Source organism: Muscardinus avellanarius, assembly GCF_963383645.1.
Source record: "Muscardinus avellanarius genome assembly, chromosome: 19".
Taxonomy (NCBI): domain Eukaryota; kingdom Metazoa; phylum Chordata; class Mammalia; order Rodentia; family Gliridae; genus Muscardinus; species Muscardinus avellanarius.
The window spans coordinates 21,060,187-21,085,695 of NC_137805.1; the positions used below are offsets into that span (position 1 = coordinate 21,060,187).

At 51.4% G+C, this 25,509-nt stretch overlaps 1 protein-coding gene across 1 annotated transcript; it reads left to right on the plus strand.

The window, feature by feature from the left end:
* Positions 1-2,931: 2,931 nt before the first annotated feature.
* On the plus strand, positions 2,932-23,586 carry GMEB2 (glucocorticoid modulatory element binding protein 2; the record flags this gene model as incomplete). The annotated part of the gene is made up of 9 exons (XM_080716138.1): positions 2,932-3,077; positions 7,633-7,730; positions 8,731-8,858; positions 13,605-13,708; positions 17,754-17,911; positions 21,730-21,801; positions 21,925-22,062; positions 22,284-22,406; positions 22,949-23,586. Exons 1-9 carry the CDS (start codon positions 2,947-2,949, stop codon positions 23,584-23,586), a joined length of 1,590 nt encoding a protein of 529 aa, XP_080572264.1. The 5' UTR covers positions 2,932-2,946.
* Positions 23,587-25,509: the final 1,923 nt, after the last annotated feature.

Sequence of the window (25,509 nt, forward strand, 5' to 3'; positions counted from 1 at the left end):
CAAGCATGCGCCACCACGCCTGGCATCCAGACTGGCTTTGAACTTGCAGTCCTTTCTTCTGCCTCCCAAGTAGCTCCAGTTAGAGGCTGGTCCTTGCTCGTGCACTTTCTATTTTTTTCTTTTGTAGTGTTGGGAATTAAACATGCATCTTCTTTGGCACAGTAACAGTACTGTTCCCAGGCTGGGTGTAGTGGTGCATGCTAAGACCCTGGGTTCTAGCCCTCACTAAACGCGTGCTGTGCCCTGCCTCCAGCCGCTGTGGTCCCTGAGGGGAGCCCACAGTCACTTGAGTTGCGCCCATGTGGTAATGCATCCTGCTCCACCTGGCTGTTGAGGTTTTTCACTTTGTCTTTGCTTTTCAGCTTGGTGATAAGTGGTGTGCCTGAGCTTGCAGTTGCGTACCTCCTTGTCTTTCACTAAGCTTGGAGTGTTCAGCAGCTATTTCTCCAAGTTCTCCTCAGTTTTGGCTAGTTCCTCTGTCCCTTGGGACACCAGTGACAGGAGCCCTCAGCCTGTGGTCTTCCGCCCTGCTGCAGCTCTGCTCAGTGAGCTTGGAGCTCCCCTACTGCCCAGGGTGGTGGGTACCTTCTGTCGCTCTTTTTGTTTGCTTTTTATTTTTTGATTTTGTTTGTTTTTTGCTTGGCTCCTTCCCACTGTCATCTTCTGGCTGCTATGGAGACTGTCTAGTGTTCTCGTATTTGGGTTATTTCTCTACTTTTTGCAATACTGGGGATGGAACCCAGAGCCTCCCATATACTAAGTAAGCTTCCTGCACTGAGCTCTGTACCCCAGCCCTGGTTACTGTACTCTTTGTTTTTTTTTTTTTTTTTTTTTTGGTGGTACTAGAGGTGGAACCCAGAGGCTTTCTACCTCCGGGCTATACTCCCAGACCTTTTTTATATTTTTTATTTGGAAACAGGGTCTCTTAAGCCAGCGTGGCTGGCTTCGAACCTGCGTGGATCCTGTCTCAGCCTCCCAAGCGCGGGGATTACAAGTGTGCGCCACCACGCCCGGCTGGTTACTGTACTCTTTGATTCTTAGGTTTCTCTTTGGTGATAACTTTAGTTTCTTATGCCAAGACCTCTTTTTTTTTTTTTTTTTTTTTTTTGGTGGTGGTACTAAAGATTGAACCCAGGGTCATTCTACCTCTAAGCTATACCCCAGCCCTATTTTTTTGGGGGGGGGTGGTACTGGGGGCGGAACCCAGAGGCCTTCTACCTCTGGGCTATACTATTCTTCCAGACCTATTTTTTTTTTATATTATATTTTGGAAACAGGGTCTAGCTAAGTAGCTGAGAGCCTCACTACGTAGCTGAGGCTGGCTTCGAACCTGTGTGATTCTCCTGTCTCAGCCTCCCAGCACGGGGATTACAAGCATGCAACACCACGCCCTGCTTCCAACACCTCCTTTCTGCTCAGCTTGGGCATACTTGCTTATTCTTGGGGCTGCCTGCAAGTCTCTGCTGACCCTCGTGAACATCTTGGGCTGAGCCATCTTGATTATTGTTCTGCTGAGAAATAATTGGACTTTCCTGACCATCTACTGAAGAGCTCTGGTTACATCCTCTTCATTCTCTGGTTACATTCACTTTGAATGTTTTGCTATGAGATCTGGGTCTTGTTTTCCATGTTAGAGAATGCAGACCCTCTTGTTGCAGCTAGAACTTGACCTGGTGGTGTAGGCTGTGTGTTTTGACGCTCTCCTGAGGCTGTGCTCAGGTCAGTTGGTTTTCAGAGCCTCTGTGGACCTCCTGGTACTAGCCCTGTGAACATCATCTGTATCTTGTCTGAGACCTAGTGGTAGCTTGCTCCCTTGGTTCATTCTCAAAGCATTGAGTTGGTCATTCACAGGCCATCTTGGGATGACCCAGGTGTTCCTCCACAGCTGTATGATGTGTGTGCCTCCTTCCTGTTCACAGTACCCCACTCTGACTTCAGGTCCCTTTCCTTGTCCTCCGGCTAGAAACTCTGGACTGCTGTATATGCCACAACATTTTGCAACTGAGTCCACTCTGTACTCAGTGTAGGGGATGGAGAGCAAGCAAGCATAGCCCCCATACTCTAGGGACCACCATCCTCTGGTCAGGATGGTTTTCTGTCTTCTTGAGTTTGGGCACTTGCCAGAATGTAGCCACCATTGCAGGGTTCAAGCATGGGCTTGGATTTGCCTGAGAAAAGGCCAGCAAAGCCGGGCGTGGTGGCGCACGCTTGTAATCCCCGCGCTTGGGAGGCAGAGACAGGAGGATCGCGCAGGTTCGAAGCCAGCCGCGCGCGCTGGCTTAGGAGACCCTGTTTCCAAATAAAAAAAGTATAAAAAATAGGTCTGGGAGTGTAGCCCGGAGGTAGAAGGGCTTCCAGGAACCCCAGTACCACAAAAAAAAAAAAAAAAAAAAAAAAAAAAAAAGGCCAGCAAAGACAAGAAATATAAAAAACAGGACATTTCCTCCTTTCTGTCCTGTATGGGCTTCTCTTCCTTTTCCCTAGGCCAGAGAGAGAACTTCTTCATTGCTTCCTGTGCATCTGAGCTTAGTCTTGCATTTGGACTGCCTTTGATTTTAGCCAGGAGATGCAGAGGAGAGTAGCAACTGGGAACCCACAACTGGCATTCTGGCTGGCCTCCCTGTCTGCTGCCCCGAGCGCCTAGCTCACTTGGAGCAAGCAGGCCTGTCCTTTGAGGCAAAGTACAGCTCGTGTAGTGGGAAGATTAGTAGTACTCATGCTCCCTAGGCCTGCAGTGGCCCTTGCATTGCTGCCGCCGCTTTCCAGAAAATAGCAAGCAGCTAGCAGCTTGGAGGAGGAGCTTTGGTGATATGAGAGAGGCTGCTGGCTAGGTGTTCTCTGTGCAGACCTGGAGTCCACCCTGCAACGTGTACTGCTTTGTCTCTGCCAGCACTTGGACCCTGGAGGACTGACGCTGCTGCCCCGGGCATCCTCTTCTGCAGAGCCATGGCGACCCCAGATGTAAGCGTCCACATGGAGGAGGTAGTGGTGGTGACGACTCCGGACACTGCAGTTGATGGCAGTGGTGTGGAGGAGGTGAAGACGGTGCTGGTGACAACGAACCTGGCCCCTCATGGGTGAGGCCCCTCATGCCTAGGACCTGCAGAGGCGGGAGCAGGAGGTCGGGTTGTCCATGTTCCGCTGGCTGGCACGTGTAGGACACCTTGGTGGCTTCCTTGCATGTGACAGTTCTCAGACTGGACTTGGTGTTTCCTCGGCACCAGGGGGTGGGAGTGGGGGTGATGCAATGCAGCCTCACAGCAGGACCCTTCAGTCATTATCTCTAGGCTTAGAGCTATCCCTGTGTGTGTCTTGCTCCTGGGGCTGTCTTGGGCACTGGCATGGGCTGCAGTCCCTCAGGATCTGGGTGTTCGTATTGCTACCTCTTTAGAAAGTGGCTTCTATGACGCAGCTTTGCCTTGTCAGTGCCGCCTTTCTAGGATGCTAGAAAGTCTGCACGTGCTTAGGACTTCTGCCAGCTCTGTTGAAGAACTGTGAAAAGTGGGTAGGCACAGGGACCACACCTGTGATCCCAGTTGCCTCAAAATAAAAAAAATTTTTTGGTACTGGGGGTTTAACCCAGGGACATTTTGTCTCTGAGCTATACCCCAGCTCTATGTTATTTTTTTGAAACAGGATCTCACTAAGTTGTAGAGGGCCTCACTAAGTAGCCAAGGCTGTCTGAGAACTGCTGTCTTTGTGTCTCAGCCTCCCAAATGTTGGGATTACAAGCGTGTGCCACCATGCCCAGCTCAAAATAAAAATCTTATTTAATTTTTAATTTTTATTTTTTGGTGGTACTGGGGATGGAACCCTTCTACCTCCGTGCTATACTCCCAGACCTATTTTTATATTTTTATTTGGAAACAGGGTCTCTTAAGCCAGAGAGGCTGGCTTCAAACCTGCGCGATCCTCCTGTCTCCACTTCCCAAGTGCGGGGATTATAAGCGTGTGCCACCATGCCAGGCCAAAATAAAAATTTTAAAAAGAAGCCGGGATGTAACTCATTAGTTGAATATTTTCCTAGCATGCATTAGGCCTTGGGTTCTATTACCAGTGCTACCAAAAAATAAAACAAAACAATAAAAAATTCTCACCTAAGTGGCTTAAAGCAACTGCTTTTTGTCATTTCTTAATGCTTGGTGGATTGGCCTAGGCTAGCTGCTGAGCCTGGCGGGGCGCCTGAGTGAGCCCCTCCATGCCCGGGCTCTCTGCAGCCGTGACTCATCTATCAGGACTTCTCTTTGGGGCGTCCTCTTGTCAGGAGGGTTGAGCAGCAGGAGTGGGAGCTGCAAAGCCCTCGTCAGCCCTGCCTCTTGGCCAGGGTTGGTCAGAGGCTGGCCTGAGTCAGGTGGGGCGGGGGCAGGAAGCACCACTCTTTGCTGGGAGGAGATGTAAGGAGCCACGGACAGTCAGAGGTGTTTTCCCAGTCTCTGGTCTTCAGGTACAGGGTACTAGAGTGCTTCCCCATTGTTGATCCCATCTGCAAGAGAGGAGAGGAGCCTACTGGCTCTGAGACAGCTTTAGCATTTTTTTGTTTTTTCAGTATTGGGAATTGAACCCAGACCCACTCTTACCGTGAGCTACTTCCCAGTCCTTTTTTTTTTTTTTTTTCAGTACTGGGGATTAAACCCAGGGGCATTCTACCTCTGAGCTATACCCCCAACTCAATTTTTTATTCTTTATTTTGAAACAGGGTTTCACTGATTTGCAAAGGGCCTTACTAAGTAGCTGAGGCTGTCAGCAAACTGTGATCCTCCTATTTCAGGCTTTCAAATGCTGGGATTACAAGTGTGCACCACCATGCCCGGCTTCCCAGCTCTTTTTATTTTGAGACAAGGTCTCCCTAAATTGACTAAGCTGGTCTCAAATGGACCTTCCTGCCTCAGCCTGCGGAGTAGCTGGGATTCAGGAGTACACTACATGCTTATCTTAAAGGACCTGAAATTCTCTTCTTTTTGCTGGGTAATCCTTCCTTCCTTCCTTTCTTTTTTTTCACTACTGGGGATGGAACCCAGAAGCATTCTACCTCTGAGCTATACCCTCAACTCTATTTTTTAGTCTTTTATTTTGAAACAAGGTCTCACTGAGTTGCAAAGGGCCTCACTAAGTAGCTGAGGCTGTCCAGGAACTGTGATTCTCCTGTCTCAGTGTCCTAAATACTGGGATTATAAGTGTATGTCACCACGCCAGGCGATATTTCTTTTTTTTTTTTTTAACTTTTTGCCACTCTGGGGGTTAAACCCAGGGCTTCAGATATGTTAGGCAAGCATTCTACCACCGGGCTACACTCCCAGACCTATTTTATATTTTATTTGGAAACAGGATCTCAGTTGCTGAGAACCTCACTCAGTAGCTGAGGCTGGCTTCGAACATGTGCGATCCTCCTGTCTCAGCCTTCCAAGCCGCTGGGATTACAAGCGTGCACCACCATGCCCAGCGACATTTTTATTTTTTGAGACAGGGTCTCACTTAGTTGCCTAGGCTGGCCTGGAATCCTGGCTCAGTCTCCCAAGTAGCCAGGGTTATCAGTGTGCACCATTGCGACCAGCTGTGGTCTACTTTTGCTACATTTTTTTTTTTTAAGAAAATGGAGAAGTAAAAGCTAATTAATTGCCTTGTGGGCACTGGTTTCTTTCCTGGTGGGTATTTGGGGAACTTGGAGCTTCCTTATCTCTGAAGCCTGGCAGAGCACCTCCCACCATGCCTCAAATGTGACCTGCTTCAGAGAAGAGAGCAGCTGCTCATAGAGAGCCTGGAATTTGCCCAGACATTCACTTGTGGACAGTTTTCAAGTGAAATGTGAACTGAAATGCCAATAATTAGCACCCTGCCAAGGAGCAGTGGACGGCATCGTGAGGGCTGTTCTGTGTCTTTAGACGTGCTCTGCCTTTGGTCTGCACAGCACATCGCTTTGCTCAGTCATCTCCATTGGCCCAGTGTGGGCTAGTGGCCTGAGGGCCTGCTCGAGGCTCTTCCCGCCCCCCTGCCCGCTGAGGCCTCCCTTTCTCCTGGGCTCTCCCTAGTGGCTGCTGTGCAGGGCCTGCACCCGTGTTGTCATGGTCCTCAGCCTCCCTGCCCTCGCTCTGGGAGACAGCTTCCTGTCCTGGGTTCTTGTGGCTTCCTTGGAATTCAGGTGTTCCCACTTAATATTATGCCTCACATCAGAGTCATCCTTTTTGGGTTTTGGTGTTATTGAGAATGGAGCGTGGGGCTTTGCACATGCTAGGTGAGCCCTCTGCCACTGAGTTACATCCTTGGCTGGAGTTATTCTTTTTTTTTTTTTTTTTTTTTTTGTGGTACTGGGGTTCTTGGAAACCCTTCTACTTCTGGGCTACACTCCCAGACACCTATTTTTTTATGTTTTTATTTGGAAACAGGGTCTCTTAAGCCAGCAAGGCTGGCTTCGAACCTATGTGATCCTCCTGTCTCCGCCTCCCAAGCGTGCGCCACCACACCCGGCTGGAGTTATTCTTAATATGCCCTAACGGCCAGTTTCCAAGTTTGTTGCTGTTTTGTTGCTATACTGGGGCACTCAACCACTGAACTAATTCCCAGTCATTTAAATTTTCGGTTTTTAATTTGAAAACGGGTTTGTTAAGTTGCTTAGGTTGATTTTGAAGTCATGTTCCTACTGCCTCGGCCTCTGGAGCAGCTGGGATTGTAGGTATGTGCCACCAATGGCTAGCTTACTTTTTTTTTGTTGTTGTTGTTGTTTGTTTTGTTTTGTTTTGCAGTACTGGGGATTGAACCTAAGGTATTCTACTTCCAAGCTACACTCCCAGCCCTATTTTTTATTCTTTATTTTGAAACAGGGTCTCACTAAGTTGCAGAGGGCCTCACTAAGTAGCTGAAGCTGGCCATGAATCTGCGATCCTCCTCTCTCAGCCTCCAAGTACTGGGATGACAAGGATGCATCACGACGCCTGGCTTAAGTTTGTATTTTAAATCAATCCCTGTCTCTGACCTGGTTTGAGGTGAAAATGAAACCTCGAGCGTTGAAGAATGGTCGCTGACTGGATAGCACTATTAGGGCTCTAGCGGGAGGTTGGGACGAGCCCTCGGGCAGCTGTGCAGGCTCAGGTATTCTCTAAGCAGGGGTTGTCTCAGACTATCCTGGGAGCAGACACCAGGCACAACTCCTGTCAGGAAAGCCCGCTGGGAGGGGTGTTTGAGTACAACTCAGTGCGACACCACCGTGGGTCCTGGCGGTCCACAGAGCCAAGCTCCCAAGGCTGCTTCTCCTTCTCCCTGCTGATGTGCCTGAGTTCTTTGGCTCCCAGAGCAGGCGCTGTCCCTGGCTGGGCGTGCTGTTGGCCCAGGGTCTAGCATAGCACCCAGAAGGCCTCTGTTTGCCAATGCTCTTCTGGGCACTAGAGGCAATGTGAGTGGGACAGAGAACACGAGATGCAGCAGAGAACACTCAGAGCGTGCTCTCAGGAGGGGCAGGCACAGCACCTTGACATGCTGAGCCCTGACTGCACAGCCACGTGACTTGTGAGTGGGTTAGAAAAGTAGTGATGTTAGCAGTAAGATGTGCTGTTAACACAAAGTACCCAAAGTGTGCCGCGGGCTGCAGGTTTTGCACTTCGGGATTCTGATGTGTCCTATTTTTCTCTCACTGTTCACCAGGGGTGACCTGACAGAAGATAACATGGAGACCGAAAATGCCGCGGCTGCAGCTGCTGCAGCCTTCACAGCCTCCTCCCAGCTCAAGGAAGCCGTGTTAGGTAGGCAGCGATTGGTGGGAAGCCTGCCGTCAGCCCCTCCTGCAATGCAGGGACAGAGGTCTGGCGCTTGAGATGGGTAACGGCCAGGAGTGGCAAAGCCCTGGTCCTGCCCACTCTGCAGCGCAGCATGTGAGCGGCCGGGCCCCAGGTCCTCCATGGGGCATGTGTGCCTGCAGTCACCTGCCTCTGCCTGGGCTGTGGGAAGCACCGCACGCTGCCTGCTGCTGCATCTCTTGTCCTGTTGCTCGGCCTGTTTGCTGTGCCTCTCGGTGTGGTGCTGGTGGGTGTTGTTAACAGCAGCTTTGTTGCTCAAATTAAAGGCCTCGGATTCTTAAGACTTAGTTTTTCTAGCATCATTTCAACTAAAGCTTGATTTTATTTCCTTTCGTGAGTTTTTATTTGAACCATAGTTTAAAGGGGTTATATTAGCTGGGTGTGGTGGCATACACTTGTAATCCCAGTACTTGGGAGGCTGAGACAGGAGGATCACAGGTTCGTGGCCAGCCTCAGCTACTTAGTGAGGCCATCTACAACTTAGTGAGACCTTGTTTCAAAATAAAGGATAAAATAAGGCTGGGGTGTAGCTCGGAGATAGAATGCCCCTGGGTTCCATCCCCAGTACCATAGAAAAAAAAAAAAGAATGAAAAATAGGGCTGGGGGTATAGCTCAAAGTGGAATCCTCCTGGGTCCAATTCCCAGTACCACAGACACACACACACACACACACACACACACACACACACACACACACATAAAATAGAGGGGTTACACTAATTTCACTGTTGTTAAATCTGTTTTGTGGATTTATTGGGAAGTCTGATGGACTGAAGAGAATCCCTGCTCACCTTGGCTTTGTCTCAGGAAGGCTTAAGACAACCAAAAATTTCAGTTTTGGTTTCCAGGTTGGCAGCTGCTTTCTGCATTTGCAGGAAGTGCTTGGAGAGGTTGTGAATGATTTTCTGTTTTCCACTCTTTTCCTGTCAATGTGCTTGTGAGAAGTGAAGATGGCTGAAGAGGGGGAGAACTTGGAGGCTGAAATTGTGTATCCCATTACCTGCGGCGACAGCAGAGCCAACCTGATTTGGAGGAAGTTTGTGTGCCCTGGCATCAATGTGAAATGTGTTCAGGTGAGGGCCACGGTGGGTCCACGCTCCTGCTGCTGCTTCGGGGGCATGGCATGTGCCACCAGAATTCCCTGTGTCTGCAGGATGAGGAGGTGCAGCGCCAGCCGCTGGGCAGGCTGGATTGGAGCTTTGGGCACAGTGCGGGAGTGCCTCCAGCAAAAGTAGAGGGAGTGAGGTGGAGTGAAATGTGGGAGGCAGCGGAGCCACCCTGCATGTGTGCCGAGAGCCCAGCAGCGGCCTGGGATGACAGATGGAGGTACGCTTTAGAGAGACTCATTCAGTGCTGGGGAAGGGAGATGGGAAAGACATTTTCTCTGGCAACATGGTAGATTGGGTACCCAGAGTCACCTTATGTTGAAAATAGTTAAAAATGCCTGTTAGAGCTGGGCGTGGTGGCGCACGCTTGTAATCCCCGCGCTTGGGAGGCTGAGACAGGAGGATTGCGCAGGTTCGAAGCCAGCCTCAGCTACTTAGTGAGGCTCTCAGCAACTTAGTGAGACCCTGTTTCCAAATAAAATATAAAATGGGTTTGGGAGTATAGTCCGGAGGTAGAAAGCCTCTGGGTTCCACTCCCAGTACCACCAAAAAAAAAAAAAAAATGCCTGTTAGGATTCTTTTATGCCAGTGTTGTGGTGCACCCCTGTAGTCCCATTACTTGGGAGGCTGAGACAGGAGGATCTTGGGTTCAAGGAAAGTCTCAGCAGGTTGTGAGACTCTCAGCTACCTAGAGAGACCCTGTTTCAAAACAAAATAAAATTGGGCTGGGGGTGTAGCTCAAAAGTAGATGACTCTGGGTTCAGTTTCCAGTATAAAATACACACACACACACACACACACACACACACACACACACACACACACACTTCTTTTCAAGCAGAGGTAGGCATGGTGCCGTATACCTTCCTGCTATTCGGGAGGCTGAGGCAGGAGGACTGCTTGAACCCTGGAGTTCAAGGCCAACCTGGAGAACACAGTGAGATCCTTTTTTTAAAAAAAAGAAGGTATTTTCATAAGGCTTCTTCACACTGGCAGGAAAGGCTGTCAGGGCTTCAGGAAGGAGGAATAGCTGCGGCTGGGGACTCAGTCCGCCTTTGCCCAGGCACTGCCCGATGTGGGCCATCTTAGCCGTGCAGGTTGGGAATGAGAGGACTGAGCCTGGGCTTCCCAGAGGGAATGTGCTGAGGGCTTGCTCCTGCTTAACCTCACCACACCCCCAGGGAGGCATGCGGCCTGCAGTCTATGCCAGGGGGCAGGCGGCAGTCTCCACAACACTCAGTGTGGCCTGTGAGGTCAGAACCTCTGTGGAGAGTGATACCTGGGTCTGGCCTGGCCATCCCTGAATCTCACAGAGGCAGATGAAAATTCCTCTTTGGAGGAATTCATCTTTGTTTTAGGTTTCAAGTAATTTCCACGAAGTTCCAAGAAAGGGAGAAGCTTACAGTGAAACAAAGAGAAACACTGAGTGAGCACCCACAGAGGCAACAGCAAGGGGTCGGACCACAGAGACCTCAGCCCAGAGTACGTGCGTGGTGCTGAGGATTGAACTCAGGGCTTCGCATGTCTAGGCAGCGCCCTGTCCCTGAGCTGTACTCCAGCCCCACACATAAGATTTTTTTTTTTTTTTTTTTTTTTTTGCGGGTCTGGGGATGGAACCCAGGGGCATTTGACCTCTGAGTTACACCCCCTGCCCAATTTTTTATTCTTTATTTTGAAACAGGGTCTTTTAGAGTTGCAGAGGGCCTCACTAAGTAGCTGAGGCTGTCCGCAAACCGCGATCCTCAGGTCTCAGCCTCCCAAATGCTGGGATTACAAGCGTGCGCCACCACGCCCGGCTTCCCACACATAAGAATTTAAGACAAAAGTTAAATTATGTTAGAGAAGCCTGAACACAAAGCATAAGGAGTTTTGACAAGAGCACAACTGGAAATGAAATTAGAATTAGAAATAAGCACCTGGTCAATAGGTTTTAGGGCAGATTAGACACAGCTAAAGAGAAGATTAGTGAACTGGAAGACAGAACCAAAGAAACTGTCCAGCATATACTCCACAGAAGTAAAAAGGTGGACAACAGAAGCAGGGGGAAGTCTTGACATGTCTGCACAGAGGGAGACGAGAGCCTCCTGACCCAGGAGGGCATCAGTCCACAGTTAGACGCCACGGCCTTCACCAGGGACAGGTCCACATCAGACTCAGTCAGCTCAGGGCAGAGCTCTTGCCTAGCATTTGTGAAACCTGTGTTTAATCCCCAGTATTACACAAACAAACAAAAATAACAGTCATGGTTTATGACTTCAATAGGATCAAAGTGTGAGTCTGATTCTGCTGCATATGTTTCATGTGCTTTACTCGTGCCGCGTGAGTGTCCTGGGTGAAGTGACGCACTCATTAGAACGTCAGCTAACAGTGTGGAAGGAGCAATGGCCAGGAGTGCTCAGTGCTCCTCTAGTGAGTGAGACGAGAGGCAGCTCCGGTGTCCCCACAGACGCGCACTGATGTGAGCGAGGTAACCGTGGGGAAAGGCACAGGGTAGCTCTGAGGGCTACCCCTGCAGTCCTGTAAGTTGGAAGTTATATCAAAATTAAAAGTTAGAAGCAAAGAGAGAAATGTGCCACAGATAACACTGTAACGAAAGTGCAGACCCACACAGAAAAAGAGGATCCCAAAACTGGCAGAGAACAGAGACAGACTGCTGCAGGCCGGGGAGTCCTGAAAGAAAGGTGGTGGAGCCAGGCGGTCGGGCTGGGTCTTCCTGTGCCGAGAGAGAGTGCCTGTGCACAGGAACATCTCTAAAAGGCAGGTAGAATAGACATTTTACACAGGGCTAACTTGCCACCAGCACGTCATCACTAAAGGATGTTCAGAATATTTTTGGGGGAGAGGAGTAGGGATCCCAGATAAAAGTGGGGAGGAATGAAGGGTGAGGGGCACCAGGGTGGATCTCACATGGTTGACTGAAGATTAGGTTCTGGCTACACAGGGGGGCCCACGAGGCCCTGGGCTCCAATTCACCAGGGCATAGCGTCTTCATCACCAAGGGCACAGAGTGAGCAGCATGCTGTCACCCCAGTGAGGGCAGAAAGGAAAGGTGCAGCACCTACACCAGGTGAGCCACTGGGGCCAGAGTGCCCAGCATGCGCAGGCGTAGGCCAGGCAGGCACCGCCAACTGGCTCAGGCACTCCTGCATCTGAGATCAAGGGCAACGTGGCACACCAGTGTAGGAGCATTCTGCCCAGGGCATGGATGATGAGAGAATGCCCCACTCTAGGAGCGGTCACTGATTCCACAGCACCTTCCCCAGGCTGGCAGCCTGACTGCCTGCGGAGGCACCAGGATGAGGCAGCCCAGAACCAGTCTCATCGTCCCCGTCTGCTTGCTTGCTTTTTTTTTTTTTTGCGGTACTGGAGATGGAACCCAGCGGCATTCTATCTCCGAGCGACACCCCCAGCCCTATTTTTTATTCTTTATTTTGAAACAGAGTCTCACTGAGTTGCAAAGGGCCTCACTAAATAGTAGCTGAGGCTGTCTTCAAACCGCAATCCTCCTGTCTCAGCCTCCCAAATGCTGGGATTACAAGCGTGTGCCACCACACCCGGCTATCTGCTTGCTTTCTAAGGAAGCAGTTATTTTCCATCTTTGCCCCCAGCATTGCTTCTTTAACAGGATTGGAGAGGATAATGTCACCCTCGTAGAGAGGACGAGCCCGTGACTGAAGTGCTCATGGGTGAGCAGCACGTGGAGCAGTGGTGGCACAGAGGGCCACCACTGTGTGAATGTGGGTGTACTGGTGATTGAGGCCGGGCATTCTACCTCCAAGCTACATTCCCAGCCCTATTTTTATTTTTTTATAGTGAAACGTTCTCACTAAATTACAGTGGCCTAATTAAGTAGCTTAGGCTGGTTTCAGACCTGAGATCCTCCTGTCTCAGCCTCCCAAGTACTGGGATTACAAGTGTTTGCCACCAGAGCCGGGCGTGGGATCACATGCTTGTAATCCCAGTACTTGGGAGGCTGAGACAGGAGGATAATATAGGGTGGAAACCAGCCTCAGCTACTTAGTGAGGCTCTCAGGAACTTAGTGAGACCCTGTTTCCAAATAAAATATAAAATAGGTCTGGGAATGTAGCCCGGAGGTAGAAAGGCCCTGGGTTCCATCCCCAGTATCACAAAAACAACAAAAAACAAAAACAAAAAACAAGTGTTTGCCACCAGCCAGGCTTATTTTTTTTTTTTTTTTTTATTATGAAACAAGATCTCATTGAGTTGCAGAGGGTCTCAGCTAAGTTGCTGAATCTGGCCACAAACCTGCAATCCTCCTGACTCAGCCTCTCAAGTGCCAGCATTATAGGCATGTGCTACTATGCTTGGTTTGATTAATACTACATTTTATGATGTGTTTATGTATTACTTCTGGAATGAATTGCACACAAGAAGAAAGTTTGCTGTGTGCTTCTGGAGGAAGAGCTCTGCAGTGTTGGCATCAGTCAATCCAGCCCTCCCCAGTTGCAGGCATAGTGAATATTTGTGGGCAGCAGCATCCCAAGAGTTGGCAGAGTTGGCTCTCCCCCCAGCTGCCACTGAGATGTGTCCTGGTTTTACCTGAATGTTCTGTTGTCGTTGGAGCACATGGTGGCTCTCTTGCCTGCTCTCGACTTCTGTGCAGGCCCTGGCAAGAGAGAAGAGGAGGGCGTGCTAGAGCTCCACCAGACCCCATGTCCAGGTCAAGCTGACCCTGTTGTGCTTCCCTGCAGTATGACGAGCATGTGATTAGTCCAAAGGAATTCGTGCACCTGGCAGGGAAGTCCACCCTGAAAGACTGGAAGCGAGCTATCCGGATGAATGGCATCATGCTCAGGTGGGCGTCTGCTGAGTGCAGGACGGGGTGGGGCTTGTGGCTATTGCTTTTCTGTTTGGTTTTGGGTTTTTGAAGATGAGGCTCAGGTTAGGTGTGGTGGGCATGCACAGCCTCCTTGCCTATGTATAGCACCGCCTGTTCACCCTTTACAGGGTGTGGGTCCCAGACTGGGAGTGCAGCTCAGTGATAGAACGCTTGCTTAGCATATGCAAGTCCCTGGGGTTAATTCCTAGCACCTCAAAACAATAAAGGAATATAACAAAATGGGATGGTAGGTTCCCCCAACTCCAGCAGGAACATTATAAGACTTGTAGGGCTTTTTGGTCAAATCTCTTTTTTTTTATTTTTTTTTCTTTTGTTTTACTTTGGTGGTACTAGGGATTGAACCCAGAAGCATTCTGCCTCCAAGCTATATTTCCATCTCTATTTTATTTTTATTTTGAAACAGAATCTCGCTAGGTTGATGAGAGTCTCACTATTTGCTGAGGCTGTCCTTGAACCTGTAATCTTCCTGTCTTAGTCTTCCAAGTACTAGGATTATAAGCATGTGCCACCACACCTGGCTGTCAAATCTCATTTTAATTTCCACTGATTTTTATCTGCAGACACTCAAGGCTATGTGACTATTAAAACAGTAACCGGCCGGGCGTGGTGGCGCACGCTTGTAATCCCCGCACTTGGGAAGCAGAGACAGGAGAATTGCGCAAGTTCGAAGCCAGCCTCAGTGGCTTAAGAGACCCTGTTTCCAAATAAAAAAAATATAAAAATAGGTCTGGAGCCGGGCGTGGTGCCGCACGCTTGTAATCCCCGCGCTTGGGAGGCAGAGACAGGAGGCTCGCACAGGTTCGAAGCCAGCCTAGCGCGCTGGCTTAGGAGACTCTGTTTCCAAATAAAAATGTAAAAATATATATATGTATGTATGTATGTATGTATGTATGTATGTATGTCTGGGAGTGTAGCCCAGAGGTAGAAGGGTTTCCAGGAACCCCAGTACCACCAAAGAAAACTCAGTAACGGTGGCTGGGTGTGGTGGCGCACCCTTGTAATCTCAGTACTTGGGAGGCTGACACAGGAGGATCACAGGTTTGCAGACAGCCTCAGCTGCTTAGTGAGGCCCTATTTCAAAAATAAAAAATAGGCCAGGTGTGGTGGCACACACTTGTAATCCCAGTACTAGGGAAGCTTAATCAGGAGGATCACAGGTACACATCCAGCCTCAGATACTTAGTGAGACCCTCCATAACTTAGTGAGACCCTGTTTCAGAAATGAAGAATAAAGCTGAGCAGGTGGCACATGTTTGTAATCCCAGCATTTGGGAGGCTGAGACTGGAGGATCGCGATTCATGGACAGCCTCAGCTACTTAGTGAGGCTCTCTTTAACTTAGTGAGAATCTGTCTCAAAATAAAGAATAGAAAAAATAAATAGGGCTGGGAGTGTAGCTCAGAGGTGGAATGCCCCTGAGTTCTATCCCCAGTATTGCAAAAAAAAAAAAAAAAAAAAAAAAAAGAATAAGAAATATGGCTGGGAGTGTAGCTTATATTATTGGAGGTAGAATGCCCCTGAGTTCAATTCCCACTACAAAAAACAAAAACAAAAACAAAGCTGGGTGTGGTGGCACACGCTTCTAATCCCCATGCTTGGGAGGCTGAGACAGGAGGATCCTACAGGTTCGAAGCCAGCCTCAGCTACTTAGTGAGGTTCTCAGCAACTTAGACCCTTTTTTAATTTAATTTTATTTATTTTATTTTTATTTTTTTGGGGGGTACTGGGGTTCCTGGAAACTCTTCTACTTTCGGGCTACTCTTCTAGACCTATTTTTTTATTTGGAAACAGGGTCTCTTAAGCCAGCACGGCTGGCTTCGAACCTGCGTGATCCTCCTGTCTCCGCCTCCCAAACGCGGGGATTACAAGCATGCGCCACCACGCCTGGCTTTGACCCTGTTTTTAAATAAAAATACAAAATAGGTCTGGGATTATAGTCCAGAGGTAAAAAGCCCCTGGGTTCCACTCCCAGTACCACCAAAACAAAACAAAACAGTAAGGCCCCAGACATGGTGGTACATGTCTATGATCTCAGTACTTGGGAGGCTGAGACAGGAGTATCACAGGTTCAAGGCCAGCCTCAGCAACTTAGTGAGACCTCATTTCTTTTTTTTTTCTTTTCTTTTTTTCTTTTTTCTTTTCTTTCTTTCTTTCTTTCTTTCTTTCTTTCTTTCTTTCTTTCTTTCTTTCTTTCTTTTTTTTTTTGTGGTACTGGGGTTCCTGGAAGCCCATCTATCTCCGGGCTACACTCCCAGACCTATTTTTTTATTTTTGGAAACAGGGTCTCCTAAGCCAGTGCGGCTGGCTTCGAACCTGCGCGATCCTCCTGTCTCTGCCTCCCAAGCGCGGGGATGACAAGCGTGCCCACCACGCCCGGCCGAGACCTCATTTCAAAATAAAATAAGGCAGCTGGGCGTGGTGGGCACGCTTGTCATCCCAGCATTCGGGAGGCTGAGACCAGAGGATCGCGGTTCGCAGACAGCCTCAGCTACTTAGTGAGGCCCTCTGCAACTCTAAAAGACCCGGTTTCAAAATAAAGAATAAAAAATAGGGCAGGGGGTGGAGCTCAGAGGTAAAATGCCCCTGGGTTCCATCTCCAGACCCACACACACAAAAAAAAAATTAAATAAGGCTGGAGGTATAGCTCAGAGGCACAATGCCCCTGGGTTCAATCCCAGGTACCACAAAATAAATAAATAAAACAGGGCAAAGCCAGGCATGGTGGTGTATACCTGTAATTCTAGTACTTGGGAGGCTGAGATAGGAGGATTGAGACCAGCCTCAGCAACTTAGACCCTTAGAAACTTAGTGAGGTCCTATTTAAAAATAAGAAAGCCTGGCGTGGTGGCACATGCTTGCAATTCCAGTACCTGGGAGGCTGAGAAAGCATCACAGGTTCACAGCCAGTCTCAGCTACTTAGTGAAGCCCTCTGCAACTTAGAGCCTGTTTCAAAATAATACAAAACAGGCCTGGAGGTGTAGCTTGGAGGTAGAATGCTCCTGGGTTCAATTCCCAGTACTGAAAAAAAAAAAGTAAATAAATAAGGCAGGGGTGTAACTCAGGTGGAATGCCCCTGCCTTCGATCTCTGGTACTACCCCAAACAAGAACAAGCACCAGTGACAGCATGACCCAGTGTCTGTGCCCAGATCACACTCAGCTCCAGCCCCAGTGTGCCTTGTGTGTTGTACTTTTCTTGTCCATGTTTTCACGGAAGCCTTGTGGTATGCAGAGGGGAGGGTGAGCCAGGCGCAGGAGCTCTGTGTGACTCCTCAGACACGCCTGGTCTGTGTGCCTCGAAGGCGCTGGACCCTGGGAGGGTGTTGGGCCAGTGTCAGCTCACCTCCCAAGCACGCACACTGCTCTGTGCCACAGCCAGGGCATGGCCTCAGGGTGACCGACCCTTGGCCCTCCCTACAGCACAGTGCTCAGCCCGTACCAACAAGCTCGTCTCTGGAGGCAGGGAGCCAGCACTGCCTAGAGGCCTTGGGAGGCTGGCACCTCTGCCCTTCAGTCATGGCTGCTGGCTGAGAGGTGCCAGCTTGGATTCAGGACTTTAGGGGAGGCGGGGGAGAAGGCATGGGAGGGCAGATCCCAGCAGGCTGGATTGCGGCAGTAACCACAGCCTCCGGTGATCCCAGGGTACCTTCCAAAGGCCAGAGCTTCCCCTGGACACGATTCCTGTTTCTCTGCCTCAGAACTGGGCCACTTGTCATGCAGGAGGGCTGTGCCACCCCTCCCCCCAGGGCTGCAGTCCCAGCATGGACTGACCTCCTCCAGAACGCCCACCAGCCAGAGCCCTCATCCCCTTCCTGTGGACAGAACCATGTGGGCAGGCTGGGGTGGATGCTGTCTTCAGCATGTTCCCGTTAAAGTTCTGCGTGCAGGGGAGGGTGCAGCCCCTCCCACCTCAAGAGACCCAGCTATGCGGTGGGCACCCAAGTCAAGGCAGTGGACAGGGCTTGGGTTGGGTCTCACCTGGGCTTCTCTGTCCTCTTGCAGGAAGATCATGGACTCCGGGGAACTGGACTTCTACCAGCATGACAAAGTGTGCTCCAACACCTGCCGCAGCACCAAGATTGACCTCTCCGGGGCCCGCGTGTCCCTGAGCAGCCCCACGTCTGCAGAGTACATACCCCTCACGCCTGCTGGGGCTGATGGTAGGTGCTAGGGGCCACCTGGCCTCACAAGTCAGCCAGTGCAGCAGTCCTCACTGCCCCGCCCTGGCTACCAGAGAGCCTCTTGGTCCGCAGCAGGAGCCTGCCTTCTGTCTTCACAAAGGGTGTCTCTGGTGGATTGCTGGGTTCAGTGACACGGGCCACCAGGGTACCCTTCTTAAGTCATTTCATTGTAAGACAATCCATATATACACAAGGATATAAAGTATGTTAAAGGGGCTGGCTGTGGTAGTGCTCACCTGTAATCCCCCCAACGCAGGAGGATCCCATGTTCAAGGCCAGCCAGGGCAACTTACAGATTCCCTGTCTCGAAATTCAAAGGGATGTAGCTCAGTAGTAAAGCATCCTTGAGTTCAATCCCGAGTACCAGCAAAAGAATTACTCAAGTGACCTCCTCCCTCTCCCCATCCCTTCCCTGTAGTTGGGCGCATGCTCCCAGTGCTTGGTGACTCAGTGTGTGGCTCTTGCGGCTCTTTGTAGGCCTACCGTGCTACTTGGACTTTGGTTGATGATCTAGGGTGTTCTTCCACGTGGATATCTGCAGCTTGGGGCTTAGAAAGATTACTTGGAAGCCGGTGGTTGCACATGCATGTAATCCCAGCATTTGGGAAGCTGAGACAGGATGATCACAGTTCGTGACCAGCCTCAGCTACTTAGTGAGACCCTTGCAACTCAGTGAGACCCTGTTTCAAAATAAAGAATAAAAAAAGGGCTGGGAGTGTCGCTCGGAGGTAGAATGCCTCTGGGTTCCATCCCCAGTACCTAAAAAAAAAAAAAAAAAAAAAAGATTACTTGGAGCCAGGTGTGGTGATGCACACTTATAATTCCAGTACTTGGGAGGCTGAGACTGGAGGATCCCAGGTTCGTGGCCAGCCCAAACAACTTGTGAGGCCCTCTGCAACTTAATGAGACCCTGTTACAACATCAAGAATAAAAACCAGGGCTGAGGGTTTAGCTCGGAGGTAGAATGCCCCTGGGTTCAATACCCACTACTCCCAAAACAAGAGAAGAAGAAGAAGAAAGATTGCTTGGGGAAAAAGGGTGGAATTCAGCCCAACATTTTCAATGTTTTTCATTTTCTTTTTTTTTCTTTTTTTCTTGCGGGTCTGGAGATGGAACCCAGGGGCATTTGACCTCCAAACTACACCCTCTGCCCTATTTTTTATTCTTTATTTTGAAACAGGGTCTCACTAAATTGCAGAGGGCCTCACTAAGTAGCTGAGGCTGTCCTCAAACCTCGATCCTCCGGTCTCAGCCTCCCGAATGCTGGGATTACAAGCTTGTGCCACCACACCTATCCATCCTTCCTTCTTCCCTTCCTTCCTTCCTTTCTTTTTTATTTTGCAGTAATGAGGACAGAACTCTGAGCTACACCGCCAGCCCTATTTTTTTAGTCATTTTATTTTATTTTATTTTTGGTGGTACTGGATTTCGTGGAAACCCTCTACCTCCGGGCTACACTCCCAGACCTATTTTTCTACTTTTTTTTATTTGGAAACAGGGTCTCTTAAGCCAGTGTGGCTGGCTTCAAACCTGCGTGATCCTCCTATCTCCACCTCCCAAGTGCTGGGATTACAAGTGTGTGCCACCACCCTGGCTTATTTTATTTATTTATTTATTTATTTATTATTTATTTATTTTGCGGGTCTGGGGATGGAACACAGAGGCATTCAACCTCCGAGCTATACTCCCTGCCCTATTTTTTATTTACTTTGAAACCAGGTTTCTGAGTTGCAAAGGGCCTCACTAAATAGATGAGGCTGTCTGTGAACCGCAATCCTCCGGTCTCAGTCTCCCAAATGCTGGGATTACAAGCACCACCACTCCAGGCTAGTCTTTTTATTTTGAAACAAGGTCTCACTGAGTTGCTAAAGGCCTAAGTAGCCCAGCCTCCAGAATGCTGGGATTAAAAGCATGCACCACCATGCCTGGCTCTTTATTTTTTATTTTGAAACAGAGTCTCACTGAGTTGCACAGGGCCTCACTAAGTAGTTGAGGCTGTTCATGAAGTGTGATCCTCTGGTCTCAGTCTCCCAAATGCTGGGATTACAAATATGTGCCCTCATGCCTGGCCTTTTTTTTTCTTTTCTTTTCTTGGGACAGTACTGGGATTGAACTCAGGGCTTCTGAGCTATGCCCCCAGCTTTCTAAAATTTTGAAACAGAGTCTTGCTAAGTTGCCCAGCCTGGCTTTGAACTTGTGATCCTTCTCCTTCAGCTCCCAAGTAGCTGGGATTTCAGGTGTGTGTAACTGTGCCCAGCCTTAGAAATAATAATAATAATAATAATAATAATAATAATAATAATAATAATAACAACAACAACAACAACAGCTATTATTATTATTATTATATTTTGTGCTCCTTGGAATTGAACACAGGGGCATTCTACCTCTGAACTACACCCCAGTCCTATTCTTTAATTTTTAATTTGAAACAGGGTCTTGCTAAGTTGGTGAGAATCTCACTACTTGCCGAGGCTGTCCTTGAACCTGCAATCTTCCTGTCTTAGTTTCCCAAATACTGGGATGACAAGTGTTTACTACCACCCGCTGCTGAGAAATTACTATTTTTTTTGTGTGTGTGTGTCACTGAGGATGGAGCCCAGGGGCATTCTACTTCAAAACGACACCCCCAGCCCTGTTTTTTAGTCTTTATTTTGAAATAGGGTCTCACTAAGTTGCAGGGGCCCTGAGTAACTGAGGCTGTCCTTGAACCTGTGATCCTCCTGTCTCAGCCTCTCGTGTACTGGGATGACAAGCGTGCGCCACCCTGCCCGGCTTGGGAAATTCTTTTTAGGCTAAGGCTGGAGTGCACTGGGGTCTTGCGTTCCCGCTCGAGTCACTGAGTGATGGCTGGTGCCGACTTCCCAGTGGTGTCACCTGCCGTCCGCAAGCCCTGATGCTACAGTGTGGGGCTGGAGTGCGCTGCTGTGTGGTTGGGGACATCCTTGTTGTTTACCCAGACAGGTGGATTGAGGGGCCTTGACTTGCTCTAAGGAAGGAGAATGAGGCCAGGATGAGTGAGGCCTCCCTCATCGTTTTGCCCTGGGTCCTGCCTGGTGGCTGCAGTCTCAGTGTTGAGTCCTGAGGAGCTTAGGGACAGTTAGGTTGCCAAGTGAGAGTGGCTGCCCCTCGGCAGCCTTTCCTCAGTTAAGGGGTTAGGGTTTGTAGCAGTCTGAGGATGTCTTTTTGCTTAGCTCCTTTCTGGACCAAAACCCCAGGCTGGATGCTTGCAGAGTCCAGGCAGAGCCTCTCTTAGGACACTTTGGACCATGAGGTGGTGTGGGAGGAGGCAGCTAGGGTCCTGGTGGCTGACACAGGGGTTGGGCCGAGGACTCTGCCCTGCCTTATTAAGTTGGTCACGGGAGACCAGTGAGGAGACAGCTGGGCAGAGCCCCCTGCCAGGCCAGGGTCCCTCCATGCTGTTAGCGGGGAGACCGCTGGGCAGGAGCTCCCTGCCAGGCATGTGGTCCTTCTGTGCCCATTGCGAGGAGACAGCTGAGCGGGAGCCCCCTGCTGACCTTGGGCTCCCCCAGGAGCTTTTTGAGTAAAGGTGCAGAGAGGACCAAAGGAATACAGTGCTAGGTGATGGGCAGAGGGTTGTTTTCCTATTAGGGCTGTAATTAAAAGCATGGAATTACATGCCTGTAATTAACACGAGGCAGGCATGTTCTTTGGGTGCGTGGCATATGTCCCTTTTGGTTCTTCTGTGGCAACGGCGGGAGGATTGGCAGGGCCTGCGCGGGCATGGGAGCTGTAGTGCAGATTGGCGTTCACCCACGGCTGTGCTTTGCTTCCAGTGAATGGCTCTCCTGCCACCATTACCATAGAGACCTGCGAGGACCCCGGCGACTGGACCACGGCCATTGGAGGTATGCCTGTGGGGGAAGCCCTCCCTGTGCTCCGGCCCCACCCAGGGTGCTCTGACCTCCCTGGGGCAGTGACCTCGAGGCCGTCCTTTGCTCTTCCTGCCCAGCCCTCTTCTTCTCTCACAGATGACACGTTTGCCTTCTGGCGGGGGCTAAAGGACGCTGGCCTGTTGGATGAGGTCATACAGGAGTTCCAGCAGGAGCTAGAGGAGACCATGAAAGGCCTGCAGCAGCGGGTGCAGGACCCTCCTCTGCAGCTCCGAGGTGAGGGCCCTGAATCTGCTAGCTGGCTTCCCCGGTCCTGCCTGCACGCAGGGCCCTGCTGTGTTTGGGGAGCTGGCAGTGGGAGGGTCCCTTGGCTTGCCTCCTGGACTCTGGAGCTTGCCTCTTCTCTTGGCCAGATCTGTGAGAAGCTGACCCAGCACCAGGGCCCAGACCCGCTGGCAGGGAGCCCAGTTTTTATGAGTGTTGCCTTGTTCTTTAAGATGCTGTCCTTCTCAACAACATCGTGCAGAACTTTGGCATGCTGGACCTGGTGAAGAAGGTGCTGGCTAGCCACAAGTGCCAGATGGACCGCTCCCGGGAGCAGTACGCTCGGGACCTGGCAGGTAGGGGTGACCGGTGGGGCTCGGGGCTTGCCTCTCTGGGTCACACAGCCATATACACTTCTCTGAGGCACAGAAAGTGAGAGGAACACAGGCGTCATGCACAGGAAGTCAGTAAAGCTCAAATGGCCACGGCCAGACCGCCAGGGTGGAAAGCACAGGTCGCTGTGTCTGCCGCCCTTGCCGCAAGGCCAAGTGGCTCCTTGAGAGAATGGCCGAGGAGTGGAAAGGCCACCTGGCCCGCCAGAGCTGGATGCACCCTGTGGCGTATGGCCTGCATGTGCATGAACAGGCTTGTTGCACGGGCCACTGGCCTCGGGAGCAACTTCCCACCAGCAATTGTGACTGAAGCGCCCTAGCATGGACGGGAAGGTCTGGACAGACGTGCTCCTCCCTTTGAGGTGGCCTGGGTCAGCCCTGGGGCCAGCGAGGGCCCGCTCTGCGGACCTCGTCTTCAGCCGCCACGCGCCCGCCTGCCCGCCAGCCCGCCAGGTGGTATGGCGCCGCCGCCCGCCTGCCCGCAGTGACGCTGTGTCTCCCTGCAGCCCTGGAGCAGCAGTGTGACGAGCACCGCCGCCGTGCCAAGGAGCTGAAGCACAAGTCCCAGCACCTCAGCAACGTGCTCATGACACTCACCCCCGTGCCCCTGCCGTCCCCTGTGAAGCGGCCCCGGCTCGCACGGGCCACGTCCGGACCAGCCGCCATGGCCTCACAGGTGCTCGCCCAGTCCGCGCAGATCGCCCTTGGCCCGGGCGTGCCTGTGTCCCAGCTGGCCAGTGTGCCGCTTGGCAAAGTGGTGTCCACACTGCCCTCGGTCCTGGGGAAGGGCTCCCCACAGGCTCCTTCGGCCAGCTCGCCAGCCTCCCCCCTGCTCGGGGGCTACACCGTTCTGGCCTCCTCAGGCTCCAGCTTCCCCAGCGCAGTAGAGATCCACCCGGACGCCTCCAGCCTCACGGTCCTGAGCACGGCCGCCATGCAGGACGGCAGCACGGTGCTGAAGGTGGTCAGCCCGCTGCAGCTTCTCACGCTGCCCGGCCTGGGCTCCACCCTGCAGAACGTGGCCCAGGCATCGCCTGCGGGCAGCACCATCGTGACAGTGCCCACCGCGACTAGCTCGGGGCCTGAGGAGCACACAGCCACCATCGAGGTGGCTGCCATGGCAGAGGACCATGAGCAGAAGTAGCCAGGAGCCCAGGCCTCTTGCAGAGTGTGTCCAGGAGGGCGAGACCCTCGGGGCTGGTGGCGCTGGCTGCCTCTCCTCAGGCCGCTGCAGGCAGAGGCCACGGGGCTGGCTCAGCACAGGCAGGTCTTGTAGGCTGAACCAAAGAGGAATCACCGGACGAGCTAAGAAGAAAAATGGACAGAAAGATGCCAGAAACCAGTCTTCAAGTTTTAACCTCCCTCCCCTTTTCTCTTGGGAAGTGTACTTTTCCATCTGTTGCTTATTACTACTGTTTACACCGTGGGCCTTGAGCAGGAGCTGGTGGACGATGACCAGGAGGAGGCCTGGGTGTGGCTGGCCAGGCAGCAGAGCCAGTGGCGGCAGTGCCGAGCCCCTGCAGGTGCTGGTGGCGCTGCACCCGGTTGAGTTGCTGAGGTCCTGGTGCCTGTGCCCCCCCCCCCCCCCGCCAGGCCTGTCTGGGTCTGAGCCTGCTGAGGGGACATTACTAACACATATCTTGGGACTCTACCCAAGTGTGGAAAACCCATGGATCCTATGGATTTGGTTTTTTCCCACAGTTTTCTGTAGGTTTAGTGTGGCCGCTCCTGTCTGTGTGGGGATGTACCCGGGGGCTGAGGTGCCCACCTCCCCTGCCCCACAGACGCTCCAGTGGTGGAGGGGCTGTGCATGCCGGGCACGGTCCGGGTGCCGTTGGCATGTGCCGCGGGTTTTTTAAGTGAATTGCTTAGCGGGCTTCTAGGAAGAATCAAATTTATGCATCTTCAACCAAAATGATGCTGCGTGCCTAGGCTTCCTGAGTCAGCTCCGGGGTGGGCCTGAGGGTCCCGGGCGGTACCCTCCCAATGTGGGTTCTGTGGAGGATTCAAATGGAGGTGCTTTTTCAGACCCAGGTGGCTCAGGTGGTCCCTTTGTGCAGCCTGCTGTCAGGCCCCCAAGACAGCTCTCAGCCCCCAGTCCCCAAAGAGAGCCCCAGGGCGCGTGGGGGCTGCCCAGGGCAGGAGTTGGGACCAGCTGGGGTCACAGGACCCGGGATGCTCCATGAGGGCTGGCTGTAGGAAGTTTACAGACCTGGGTTTGGGCTCTCAAGGAAGACCAGGCAGGGGGCGACCCTCCAGGACAGAGCCTCTGGAGCCAGATGTTTCAGACCCCCAGGATGATTCTGAGGACCAGCTATTCCTGACCCTCCTGCTGGTTCTGTCAGCCACAGTCTTTCCTCTCAAGAGCCCCTCTTTGGATGGGGCCGCTGTCCCTCTTTGCTGCTTTGAAGGGAGCTGGCTGTCCCTCTGTCTGTCCGTCCCCCGCACCTTTGCTGTGACGGGCCCTCTGCCTACACAGCCTGTGGCAAGCTACTGAGGCTCTCTTTCTTGTTCCTTCTGTTACATCACTGTTGCTGTTGTCCTGAGTCAGCTGGTGTCAGTGTGATGTGTACCTGTTTGTGTATATACTCCTTTTTTTAAGTGATTTTTATTCAAGTTATGAGTCTTGTTACATGGGGCAGTGTGACCTTGTGGGCACCAGCAGGGGTTAGCAGGTGTGGGCAATGGCCAGCGGCCTGCAGTTCCTGCTCTCAGCTCAGATAAATGTTAGAGATGTGTCCATGGAGCTGGGACCTCCCGGGGCTTCCTGGAGCTGGCCTCGAGGTGCTTTCTGCCTTTCAGGTTGTGGGCCAGTGTCTGTCTAAGAGCTAGGTCAAGAGCTAGGTTCAGCCCCTGCTCCTCAGTCCACGGAGGTCCTGGAAGATAATTTCAGAGCCATACAAAAATAAGCCCCAAGCCAGCTTCAGAATTAATTCCTGCTCCTCCTTCCGAGCTCCTTTGAGTTGCCCTCAGACACCTGACACCAGCCTGTCCTCCCGGGCTGCTTCAGTCAGGGTGGGGAAGGGGCTCGAACTCAGCCCCACTCAGGAGGGAATGACCTCACTGT